The sequence below is a fragment of the Macrobrachium rosenbergii genome, chromosome 4, assembly GCF_040412425.1.
Source record: "Macrobrachium rosenbergii isolate ZJJX-2024 chromosome 4, ASM4041242v1, whole genome shotgun sequence".
In the NCBI taxonomy this organism is placed as follows: domain Eukaryota; kingdom Metazoa; phylum Arthropoda; class Malacostraca; order Decapoda; family Palaemonidae; genus Macrobrachium; species Macrobrachium rosenbergii.
In genome coordinates this window covers 46,774,099-46,786,910 of record NC_089744.1, presented here as the reverse complement: position 1 = coordinate 46,786,910, position 12,812 = coordinate 46,774,099, and the positions used below count along the sequence as shown (strand labels likewise).

General features: G+C 34.6%; 1 protein-coding gene across 1 annotated transcript in view; it reads left to right on the top strand.

Annotated features, from left to right (window-relative positions):
* The window catches only part of LOC136833926 (endoplasmic reticulum transmembrane helix translocase), a 250,579-nt gene that overhangs the window by 162,453 nt on the left and 75,314 nt on the right, over nucleotides 1-12,812 (top strand). Inside the window, exons 12-14 of the mRNA XM_067096210.1 lie at nucleotides 4,823-4,998; nucleotides 5,567-5,677; nucleotides 6,453-6,578. Coding sequence (XP_066952311.1) covers nucleotides 4,823-4,998; nucleotides 5,567-5,677; nucleotides 6,453-6,578 — 413 coding nt within the window. The remainder of the gene's footprint in view (nucleotides 1-4,822; nucleotides 4,999-5,566; nucleotides 5,678-6,452; nucleotides 6,579-12,812) is intronic.

The following is a 12,812-nucleotide window of genomic DNA, read 5'->3' as shown; positions in this document are numbered from 1 at the left end:
AAAAAAAAAGTTGGCCGATGGCTGACCACAGGCTTCATAGAAGCCTGTACCGATGATAATACCGAGCCATAGTCAGAGGCTAAAACTTTGCCTATCCGTAGGCACTACCAGAATGTACTGTAAATCAAGTACACATGAAAAAATGTTGTTAATAATGATAACATTGAAAAACAAAGCCATATTAACATCTTCTAAAAACATAACAGACACCTCACACGCCTCGAACTGTATTTATAAGTTCTCCTCGTGCTGCTGGGAGAAAGTAGCTGGGGTTTCGGTTATCATAAAATTAAGAAAAATGTCAGGCAGGGCAGCCGGTCGAGGTTATGGCCTACCCTCACAAAGTCCTTCTAAGAAGGCACGTGCTTACCCATATAAAAATGGGTATAAAAGATAAAAACGAAGAAGAAGACTGTATAAAAAAGTTGGCCTATGATTAATTTTAATGATATACCGATAAGCCATAGGCTTGTTTTTCAAGTAACCTATAGGCACTACAGAATGTGTGGCTTTAAAACTGCTTTTAAATAATGATAAAATTGAAAAAAGCCACCAACAACGCCAATTATTAATACAGCAAATGAATTACTGAAACTCTTTTTCTACAAACATCAAATGATTCATCGAAATCGGATTCGAACTCACAGTTTGCTGTTTGAACTCCGAAATTTTTCTTAAAAATTTACTCAACATTTAGTAATTTATTGAAATCCATTATTTTATTAATTTCTATAATATGGCAGTTTTTCAACAGGAGCAGCAGGTTCTACTGTAAATGCTTTTAAATAAGCATAAGAACGCCATATATAATAATATATATAATATATTTTTCTACAAACATCATATATGTATATGTATATCGGTTTGTTGTTTGAACTATATATATACTAACATTTATATATATGAAATATATTATTTATATCTAGTATAGTATATATATATATATATATATATATATATATATATATATATATATATATATATATATATATATATATATATATATATATATATATATATATATATATATATATATATGCATACATACATACATACATACATACATCCATGGATTTGCAGGGGATGCATGCGACAACCCTTCACGAATAGTAAAATCTGCAAATAGTTAACACCCCCCCCATAAAAATGCTTATAACTGCCTATCTTGAAAGTTCAAATACCAAATGTATACTTAAAGTATCATTGTATATAAAAAATAAATTATTATCCTATTACTGTATTAATCTTTTAAATTATTTCAATATAACTTCCAAGTCATCGTAAACATTAGTACCCTTAAAAATATGCACATACGTACTTCTAACCCTTCCAGCCAAAACAGTGTCTCACCACTACGACTTATATTCAGCTGGCACGGGCAAGAGAGAGAGAGTTTATCTCTTTAATCTCCTGAGGAATGTTAACCCATTTCTCTTTACTACCTGCTGGTCACACCCTATACACGTGATTGACAACAAAAAATTTTATATTTTTGTTTTTTGTCTTCCAGAGATGTATTACCTTTACTACACATTTTTAAAACACTATGAACACACACACACACACACACACACACACAAATAGTGTGCATATGTATTAATACCAATTGGTTAAAGAGGCTCAAATTAGCAGTATCTTTTCTTGAGAGAGAGAGAGAGAGACCAGCCAGTGGCAACATTTTTCTACCTTTACTGTCAAGTTATTTGACATATTTGCCACATACACCCTCCCCCTCTCTCCAAAGTGTTCTGGAAAAGATTTGGAAATAGATGAGGTAAAAGAATTTATATTGAACTTTTCTTTAATGAATTGATATTTTGCTGTTTACATTAATATTATTCGAAAATTAGTAAATCATTAACACAAAACAAATGAACACATAAATATTTGATGTGCATAAAAATTCTCTAATTTCATTAAGAGAGAGAGAGAGAGAGAGAGAGAGGGCTGAACCAAGTATGTATTTATCTATCTATCAATCCATTTTTTCACATTCTACCCTTTGGTGAGAGAGAGAGAGAAGAAACTAAGAAAGGGAGAAGTTGATTTGACCATGGAGTGGCAACATCTATCCTTGCAGTCAGCAGTGTCAAGTAATTTGACATAGTTTTCAAGTAATTTGACAGGTTCACCACCCCCCTATGTTCCAAACCCTTCAGGATTAAACGAATAGCTAAAATCTGCGAATACTTAAAACCCTCAAAAAAAAACACTTAGAATTGCCTATTTTGATAGTTTAAACACAAATAAAAACTCTAAAAATGCTTATATCTGAGTATTTTAATAGTTTTATCATAAAAAAGTGCATTTAGTCATGAAAATGAATATGATATATATATATATATATATATATATATATATATATATATATATATATATATATATATATATATATATATATATATATATATATATATATATATATATGTATGTATATATAGTATTTATATATATTACATATATTTTGTATATATGTGGATTCACAGGGGATGCATGCAACAACCCTCCACAAATAGTTAAAATCTGCAAATAGTTAACACCCCCATAAAAATGCTTATAACTGCCTATCTTGAAAGATCAAATACCAAATGTATACTTGAATTATCATTGTATATCAAAAATAAATTAAATTTTTATCCTATTGCTGTATTAATCTTTTAAATTATATTATTTCCAAGTCATCGTAAACATTAGTACCCTTACAAATATACACATACGTACTTCTAACCCTTCCAGCCAAAACAGAGAGTCACCACTACGACTTATATTCAGCTGGCACAGGCAAGAAAGAGAGAGTTTATCTCTTTAATCTCCTGAGGAATGTTAATCCATTTCTCTTTACTACTTGCTGGTCACACCCTATACACGTGACTGACAGCAAAAAAATTTATATTTTTGTTTTTTGTCTTCCAAAGATGTATTACCTTTACTACACATTTTTAAAACACTATGAACACATGCACACACAAATAGTGTGCATATGTGTTAATACCAGTTGGTTAAAGAGGCTCAAATTAGCAGTATCTTTTTCCTGAGAGAGAGAGAGACCACCCATTGGCAATATTTTTCTACCTTTACTGTCAAGTTATTTGACATATTTGCCACATACACCCTCCCCCCTCTCTCTAAAGTGTTCAGGAAAAGATTGGAAATAGATGAGGTAAAAGAATTTATATTGAACTTTTCTTTAATGAACTGATATTTTGCTGTTTACATTAATATTATTTGAAAATTAGTATATCATTTATTAACATAAAACAAATAAACATACATAAATATTTGATGTGCATAAAAATTCTTTTAATTTCATTAAGAGAGAGAGAGAAGGGCTGAACCAAGTATGTATTTATCTATCAATCAATTTTTCACATTCTACCCTTTGGTGAGAGAGAGAGAGAGAACTAAGAAAGGGAGAAATTGATGTGACCATGAGTGGCAACATCTACCCTTGCAGTCAGCAATGTCAAGTAATTTGACATAGTTTTCAAGTAATTTGACAGGCTCACCACCCCCCTACGTTCCAAACCCTTCAGGAGAAAACTTTCATCTAGGTTTCCCTAAAAGTTAAAAAATTTTGCAACTTTAAAGCCCCTTTCCCAAATGCATTTTCATGAGATGGTTAGGTAAAATTTTAAAACTTCTTTTCTGTGTTATTTATTAAAATAAAGTGTCACCTCAACTAAACAGACAGCTTGGAGGTCTGCCCCCTTCTGTAAAGGAACAAAATCCACATAGTAACAAAGACCTACACAATAGGGTATCCCAGGGCTAACTCTCATAGCTTATAGTCTAGTGCAATTCCATATAAAGCATCTAATAGCCTATGCCAAGCAGTATTTTGTACTTATTCAATTTAAAGTATTTAATTACATATCATTCAAATTCAGAGATATAGAGTATCTGCAAAATTAATTGCTTCTAACACTGTGAACATACCTGTACAGTACCTACTTATGCTTACAAGATGTGTAAAGAACTATTTATAAAACCCATACAATATCAATAAAACAAACTTTGTTTCTTTTTAAACTTAATTACCCCAAATGCTTCGTAACATAATATTGAGAGTGATGCATACTTGTGTGTATAGGCAGTCCCCAGTTTACAGTGGGGTTCCGTTCCCGAGGATACGCTTTAAGCCAAAAATCGCCATAAACCGGAACATCATAATTATAATGGGAATCAATAGTGCTTATGGTGTCACAAGCGCTGTAAAACTGGGTTATGGCACTATGAACTGGGTAACGGTGCTGTAAATCTGCTATATTGCCAAAAAATTAGGTTAACAGCCCCATGAGCCAAATGCCGTAAAGTTGGAACACCATAAACTGAGACCATTGTAACCCCGGGACAGCCTGTACCCTGTACACACGCACACACACACTGAAAGATGTGTAACACTACATTAACATATTGTAAGTACAGTAGAGTACTGTATTAAGTAATGCCAGTAAAAATAATGTAAGAGAGAGAGAGAGAATTTGGGCCTACAGTAAGTGCGTATTGTTTCCTTACATATGCACAAAAGGGAAAGCATTGGTCATGTGTGTGCGTGTTTGTTCACTATCCACCCTCACAGGCACTGCCAGGAAAGCATCAGTCAACATGAGTGCTTTTGTTCATTCATTCACCCTCCACCCTCACAGGCACAGAGAAAGTACAAAATATTTTTCTTATTTTTTCTTATTTTTATCAGACTGAGTCGAGTCCATTAAAATCTGGCCAAGTTGAGGTCCGTTAAGTTGAGGTGCCACTGTAGCCCAGTAGCTTCTATCTCATGGAATGTTGTCAATACAGTACTGTATATCTTTATTTCTTTTAGGTGAAGCAGTTGTTCCAAGGAAAGGCAAGGCTCCAGGCATGAAAATTTTTCATCGTTTTCATTTCTCATCGCAGCTAAAAAGAATGTCCGTAATAACAGGGTACACCCAGTCTGGTTCAGCTGATGTATTATATTTAGCCACAGTTAAAGGAGCACCAGAGACATTAAGGCCAATGGTATATGACAATTTTATTTCTGTTTGAGAGTATTTAGGTGCAAAGTTCATCTTATGAGTAAAAATTGCATGTGATTTCCTTCTTTTATGGATTTTGCCACATTTTTTAATATAGTATACACCTACAGCATTTTGAAAGCTGTATGTTTCCTCTCACACTCTATAACGTATTATTAAAACATTTATTTAATTATGAAAATAAAATTGGGGATTAAAGTACAGTTAGCCAGAGTACACGATATGTTGTGTCTTAAATTACCTGACAAGTTGGTAAGGATATCAAAAGAGGTGAGGTTTTTTTCATATGTAAGAATATCCGTTGAAACAAAGGAGGAAATTTTCTGATTTGTATGTGATATCGTTATCAGTGACAATGAGTGAAAACTGTTGAATTTTGCAGTGGATAAAGTATCACCATAACATTCATGCACAGGAAGTTACTCCATGGGAAAATTGACATTAACAAGCGGTTGTAGATGTTAAGAGGTCAGGTTATTCTAAGTGGTCATTCATTTCATTATTGAGGGTAACATTGTATTAAGATAGAAATTAATTTTTACTCCCCATAGTTTTCATCTCTTCCGCCGAACTACGACAGTATATACTTAGAGTTGTCTCGACGTGGGGCTCGTGTTTTGGCTCTGGGCAGAAAGGAGCTTGGAAAATTATCTCATGCAGAAGTAAGTAACTTTTTTCTCTACCTAATTATAGTGGAACCTTTACATACAGGCATTGTTTTAAGAAGTTTTTATATATATAAAAATTATTGCATTTATGATGTAGATCAAATGTTATGATCTCCTCCATTAATGTGCCCTGTACAGGCTTGGACTTATAAAAAATTTTGTTTCTTTCTATTTAGTTTTGCAGTGTTTTCTCTCCATTATTAACTTTCTTATTCCATCTAAATATTTTTCTGTGTCCTTTTTCTGGCCTCTTTCCCTCAGCTTTAATATACAGTCCAAACTTGCCTTTCTTAGCACATTCTCCAAAAATTTACATTTTCTTTTGTCTTCAGAATTTCCTCCTTAGTGTCTGTTCTTTTGAGAAATCTCTCCATATAGAGCATACCCAAAATCTTTTCATATCTACACTTCTGTGTCAAGTCTCTTTTCTGTCACCTTTACAAAACTGACAAAATATTTCCATTCTCTTCCTACATCATATTGACATATTTGTTTTTCAATAAATTTTTCTTTAAATCCTGTCTTTGCTTCACTAATCATATAACTAAGTTCCCTATCGCAGAACACATTTGATATTATCCAGTTACCCTTGCAGCTCAGTTGGTGCAGGTTTTATTCACAGGCAACTTGTTCATGGCCATTTTCACTGTCGACTTGCTATATTTTCCACGTTGATATTACTGTAGTCTGTATTTCCTCTCTGGCTCTGTTAACATCCTGTGATCCACATATTCACATTTCCATTATTAAAAAATTTTATTTTTTTCAGGTTCGTGAAACATCACGTGAAAAATTGGAATGTGACCTGACCTTCGCTGGATTTATAATAATATCATGCCCGTTAAAGAGAGATTCAAAAGAGGTCATAAAGGAAATACTTCAAAGTTCTCATGCAGTAAGTTTTTCAGGTTAAAAGCAATTATTAAGGTGTGTTTTAAAAATAAACTAAAGAATTTGGTGTTTATACGGGCAGTCCCGGTTAACGGTGGGCTCATGTAACAGCGATCCGGTTTTATGGGGCTTGTCTAGCGACGAAAATCGGCAATTTTCGGCGCTGAAAATCGCCGATTTCCTCTTATCAGCTCTGATAATTGGGTATTGGCGCTGATACATACCTAACAGAGGCGCCAATAACTGAAAATCGGCACTTTTAGGCGCCAATAACCCCCAAAAATCGCCGAAAAAGCCCCGAAATTGCCAATTTTCGGTTAGCAGCAATTTTGGTTATCATCACACCCCCAGAAATGGAACTCCACCGATAACCGGGGACTGCCTGTAAGTCACTTTAGTCTTGGTTTATATTTTAATAACCATTCACAATATTTTAATTTACATAACAATGCCCTGTGGCACCTTATGTAAAATACATCAAGAAAATCATGTGGATTACCTGGAGGATTTGTTCATTAATGAGAGGTGATAGTTGACTGTAAGGAATCCTGGGGAAACAGAGTATAAAAGTAGTAGGTAACAAATAATTTTTATGGCTGAGGGGTTTCTGCTAAGGGGCACCATCCCCTACAGGGAACATCTTAGGTGCTACATGTTGTATTCAGAAAGGTGATAATCTTCAGTTGCTCGAACTTGGCAGTTTGGTTAGTTTATGAATAAGATGCCATTTTTGTTAGGTGATTTGATAACCAGCATATCATGGAACGTTGTAATTTATTGAGGGTTGCACCCTAAGGCCAAAATTCATCAATTTTGTGTGCATGAACTTTAATAATTTTGTCTAACTGTAAAAGCAATGTCAAAAAATATGGTACAGTCATGCCTAAAGACTTAATCTGTTCTAGAATGCTGTCCTTTAACCAAACTCATTGTTTTCATGAGAAATAATGAGAATTGGGTTAATCCATTTCAGACCTCCAAATATACAACAGATAAAATCATATAACTCAGATTTAACAAGCCCAACTTGCAGAAATTTAACAAAAATTAACATAGATTGACAGATTCAAATTAGTTCTTACTTTACATGGAATTGGGAGAGTTAATGGGGTATGTGAAATGTGGAAAGTGAAGAGAAGGAGAGATGTAGTAGTTTTGAAGGAGAATTCCCTCCATAAAAACAGCAGGCAACTGTGTTTCTTGGGTTATTCCTCTTTTCTATCTCTTTCTATTGCATTTTCCCCTGAGACTAACTGTTTCTTTCTCACTAAAAACCTGTCTAGTGATGTTTATTTTTACCTGCATTTTAAAATATTCCTAAAGGTTAAAGTGAGAGATAGCATTGTCATTCAACAGATTTATAACAGAGATTGCTATTAGTCTGGGTGATTTTTAGTTGGGGCATGCAAAACATGGTGCATAGTTATTTGGAGTGGATTTGGACTCTTTGGATGTTCCAAATGAAGAATTTGGCGGGTGTCACTCTGGCACTTTTGGGGAAATTTAAAAATTCAAGATGGCTGCCTTTAGACATCCTGATTTGAGAAATTACTAAAGATTTCTAGAATAATTGAAATATTGAAGTCCGTTGTCACCTAAATCATAGTTTTACGGGTCATAGAGGTCAGCCAATCATATTACATTAATTTCCAATGAAAATTAATGTTTGAAAATTCAAGATGGCCACCAACATTCATATTGACTCATAAAAGCTCTTAAAATTTCCAAATTCCTTGAAGACAGATGGTAGTTGCATTTAGTTCAGAGTTTTAGAGATGGGTGAAAATAATTTCATCAGTTCTTAGTGACAGGCATTGTTATATAAAAACAAGATGGCCACCGTCACAGACATTTACTCTTAAATATCAAGATTCATTGACAACAGATGACAAAATGCCTCTAGTTCATAACAAATGTAACCTTAGTGGTCAGTGAATTAAATGTACATTTTCAAGGACAGTCTTTTTTAGAACTCCAAGCTAGTTGTATTGTTTACTGAATCTAAATAAGAAAGGGAATGGTATCCATCAGTTTTTCAAATTCACTGAAACCACGTAATCAAGCTGCCTTGCAGTTCGGAGTAGATGTTTATGCAGTCATCCAGTGATAGGATTTGTATGAACTGTAAAATGAAATTGGTGGTTAAGGGCTACTTAACAGAATTCCATCACAAGACAGGATTACAGTGTGGTTACAACAACTGTACCGATATAAACTTTAAACTATGTAATAACATATAGTTTAGAAAGATGACAAATTGTATTCTCTTGAATATTGAATAGCAAGAAATGTTCATAGGTGTACAATGACAAATTCAGAAAAACAACAAAGTAGTTGTAAAATATACAATAAATATACTGGTATTGGTGATCTGTACCTATCAAAACTTCAAACTAATCATTGTCATCCCCATCTTGTATCTCGTCATCGCCCTTGTCAGGAGTCACAGTTCTTGGATTCAGACAGTTATTGTCCTTCCCACCACATTTACAAAACACAGAACGACTTAGCTGTGATGAAGTACAACTGCATCTTAATGTAGAGCAAGGTTGTTCAGAAACAAAAGAACATTGGATTAACTTCAGGAATTCTGGTGGAGCTATTTCCATACATTTTGAAATAATGACTGGCTGGAGACATATGAAGTGATCGTCTTTTGCCCATCCATGGTTATAAACATCCATAGTCAGTGGTTCTGTGTCAAGAGCTGCTTTCCATATACATGCCTGAAAATGTGCTTTCTTCATATTCTCCTCAAAGGCCTCTGGTATAGGAGGCAAAGACATCAATTTTGGCTGTACACACAATTTTTTTTTTTCCCCAGTTTTTGACCGCCAAACCTGAAACCAAATATCACTCATCATTTCTTCTGGAGTGTGCTTTACACTATAACAAGCTGCAATGAATGCAGTTGCCTCCTTGATAACTTCTCTAATATCTGAGTCTGGGTTACCGATGCAAGTTGATTTGTGGCCAGACTGCAAGACCTTGATCACTTTTGCCTTGCCAATACCTAATACTCTCCAACAGTATCACAACCTGTCACAGCATGTGCTGAAACCAAATATGGTATGATGTCACTATGCTTTTTACTGGTTTCTCTAGTATCTACAGATGCTTGGCTAGGACTGGTTGCTTCCATCTGGACCAGTGATGTTAACCCTTAAACGCCAAGCCTCTGTTTACAAAAGTGTCTGCCTTATGCCGGTATGGTTTGGGAGTTAGCGCCGAAGCGGAAAGAAAGTTTTTTTCAATAAATCACAGCACGCTTAGTTTTTAAGATAAGAGTTCGTTTTTGGTTCCTTTTTTGTCATTGCCTGAAGTTTAGTATGCAACCATCAGAAATGAAAAAAAATATCATTATCATATATAAATATTGGAATATATGACAGCGCGAAAAAAATTTTCATATATAATTGTATACAAATCGCGCTGTGAGCAAAACAGTTAAAGCTAATGAGCTATTTTTTTCATTGTATTGTACACTAAATTGCAATGATTTTGGTATATAACAAATTGTAAAACAATCAAAGCAACACAGAGAAAATATTATCACAAAATGATGCATGAATTCGTAACGAGCAGACATAAAAAAAAGTTGTTTTCAAAAATTCACCATAAATTGAAATATTGCGCTAGAGACTTCCTGTTTGTTGCAAAATGAAGGTAATTGATTGAATATTACTAGAATGTAAGAGTTTTAGCTTACAATTGCATTTTTCAACCATTTCTGTCGAGTCAAAGTTGACCAAAGGTTGAAATTTTGGCACTTATCATGATTTATATGAAAATATTTCAAAACTGATAAAAGCTACAAACATGAGTTATGTTTTGTTGTATTCTACATGAAATTGCACACATTTTCATATATAAAACTTTATGTAACAGCTAATACAAAACAGTGCAAAAATTACGACGAAGTGACTAAAGAATTTCTGAGATTTTCAGCAGAGTTAGCACAGACATAAGGAAAGTTTCTTCAAAAATTCACCATAAATCGAAATATTGTGCTAGAGACTTTTCGTTTGTTGCAAAATGAAGGTAAATGATTGAATATTAATAGAATGTAAGAGTTTTAGCATACAATTGCATTTTTCGACCATTTCGGTCGAGTCAAAGTTGACTGAAGGTTGAAATTTTGGCACATCATGATTTATATGAAAATATGTCAAAATTGATAAAAGCTACAACCATGAGTTATTTTTTGTTGTATTCTACATGAAATTGCACACATTTTCATATATAAAACTTTATGTAAAGGCTAATAGAAAATGATGCAAAAATTACGACAAAGTGACTAAAAAATTTCTGAGATTTTCAGCAGAGTTAGCTGATGTTTTGTTTTTGGGATAAGAAAGAAATTCGCGCATGCGCAGCTGGGTCACGCTTATAAACAAAACAACAGCGCTATCCGTGAACTCCCAGCATCCCTCAAGGCGCGTGATTTAAAATTTTTCACAAACGAGGCCTATAAGTATTTTTCCACTAATATTTAAAAAAACTTTTTGTAGTCGACGTATTTTACGTCCACTTGGCACCCGACAGACAACTTTTGTCAACGTAAAATACGTCCAGTCGGCGTTAAAGGGTTAATTTCTCTTCATGGTAGAAGTGAAGTAGTAACACAAAGACAGCAGTGTCATCACAAACCACTTTGATAGACCTGCATCCCTTTGTTGCAAGATTCATCACCTGTTTGGGAATTATGACATATGCCTCTTCATGGGTAGTGGTAAGATCAAGACATTCATGAAGAGACCTATCCTTTACTTCAATTGGAATAGGATCTTTTCCTGATATGATGGGGTAGGATTCTGTTGGACTTTTGGCAAGTTCTGTACAGATAATACCTATAAGTTGCTCCTTGTTCTTAGGCATGGTCAGTGTAACTGATTGAGGTGGCAGTGGAGTATCCAATGAGAGCTTATGTTGATGTGTTGTTACTTTGCTGGATTGGGAAGAGCGAGTTCCATCTTTGATACTATAATCTCTATATCTGTCAAACACCAAATGCACATGGACACACTGAGACATCCTAGCAAGTATATAAGCCATGAACTCATTAACAAAGTCCTTAATTTGCCCATTTACTGACTAGTGAATCACCCAAAGGATAGCACAGCCATCAAGCACAATGGCATTTAGCTTATCAGATATTCTTGATAATACTTCAACTTAGAGATTCTTCTTCAAAATGGCCTTTGCTTTGGCAGTCCTGAGTCGAGGCAGACCATTCTCTTCCTTAAATATGGATAATTGAATAGGGGCCAGTTCATACTTCAACACCTTTTTCACAGAAATGTCCCAACCTGTTGCTAAAGCCATAGCTCTTTAAAAGATAAGACCTGTATCAATATGTCCAGCCTGCACTTGTTTTAAATGCTTCTTGGTAGTGGCTGCTATTCTTTAACTTGGCATGGTGTACTCTTGTGGAAGGTGTCAGGCCAACCTATCTCAAACTCTTTCATTTGTTTTGTTCCATTGTTGACAGCTTCATCTGCATTGACCTTCTCTCTATAGACCCCTCCAGTTACAATATTCACAAGTGTATCATCAGTAGAACTGTCATTTATATTAAAAGGGTCAATGCACTGTTGAAGTTTCTCTCTTATTTTTTGTGTGTCCTTATCATCAGACCTTATTCTGGAAGCTATATCTTCCTTGTGTTTGTCTTTAGATATTGGCTCCTCTTTTCCCAGGTCTGCAACATCTGTCATAAGTCTGTGACAGATGTGCAAACTCAATGCCCAACGTTTCACTGCTGCTTGGTTTAGGGTAATTCCAGTTGAACCACCAGGACCATGTCCAAAGCGCAGAAATGTAGTCTCTATCATCATGTCTGTCCATATCCCATTCCAAATACCAGCTTGATATCACTGAACATGTTGCCCTTTGAGGAATCTCTGATGATTGGCTATCAAACTTCTCCATATACCTAAGGTAAACTAAGCCATATCTAGCATAATGTATATGGCCAACTGCGAAGAAGTATGGCATCATGAGCTTCTCTGCTAGAAGATGGAGTGCCCACTCACCTTCTTTCTCTCTTCCCGGACAGTTAGCACGATGAGGAATATTGGTTTGATGGGGTTCTCAAGCCAACGTTTTGCTGTATGATTCTAATCAGCTATAGATTCTAGCTCTTTAAGCAGTCCATCATATATAAATTTGAAATTTTTTTAACTCCTGGACATCCCCAAGATTTTCCATTTTCCCTTGAAACATGGTACCATTATGT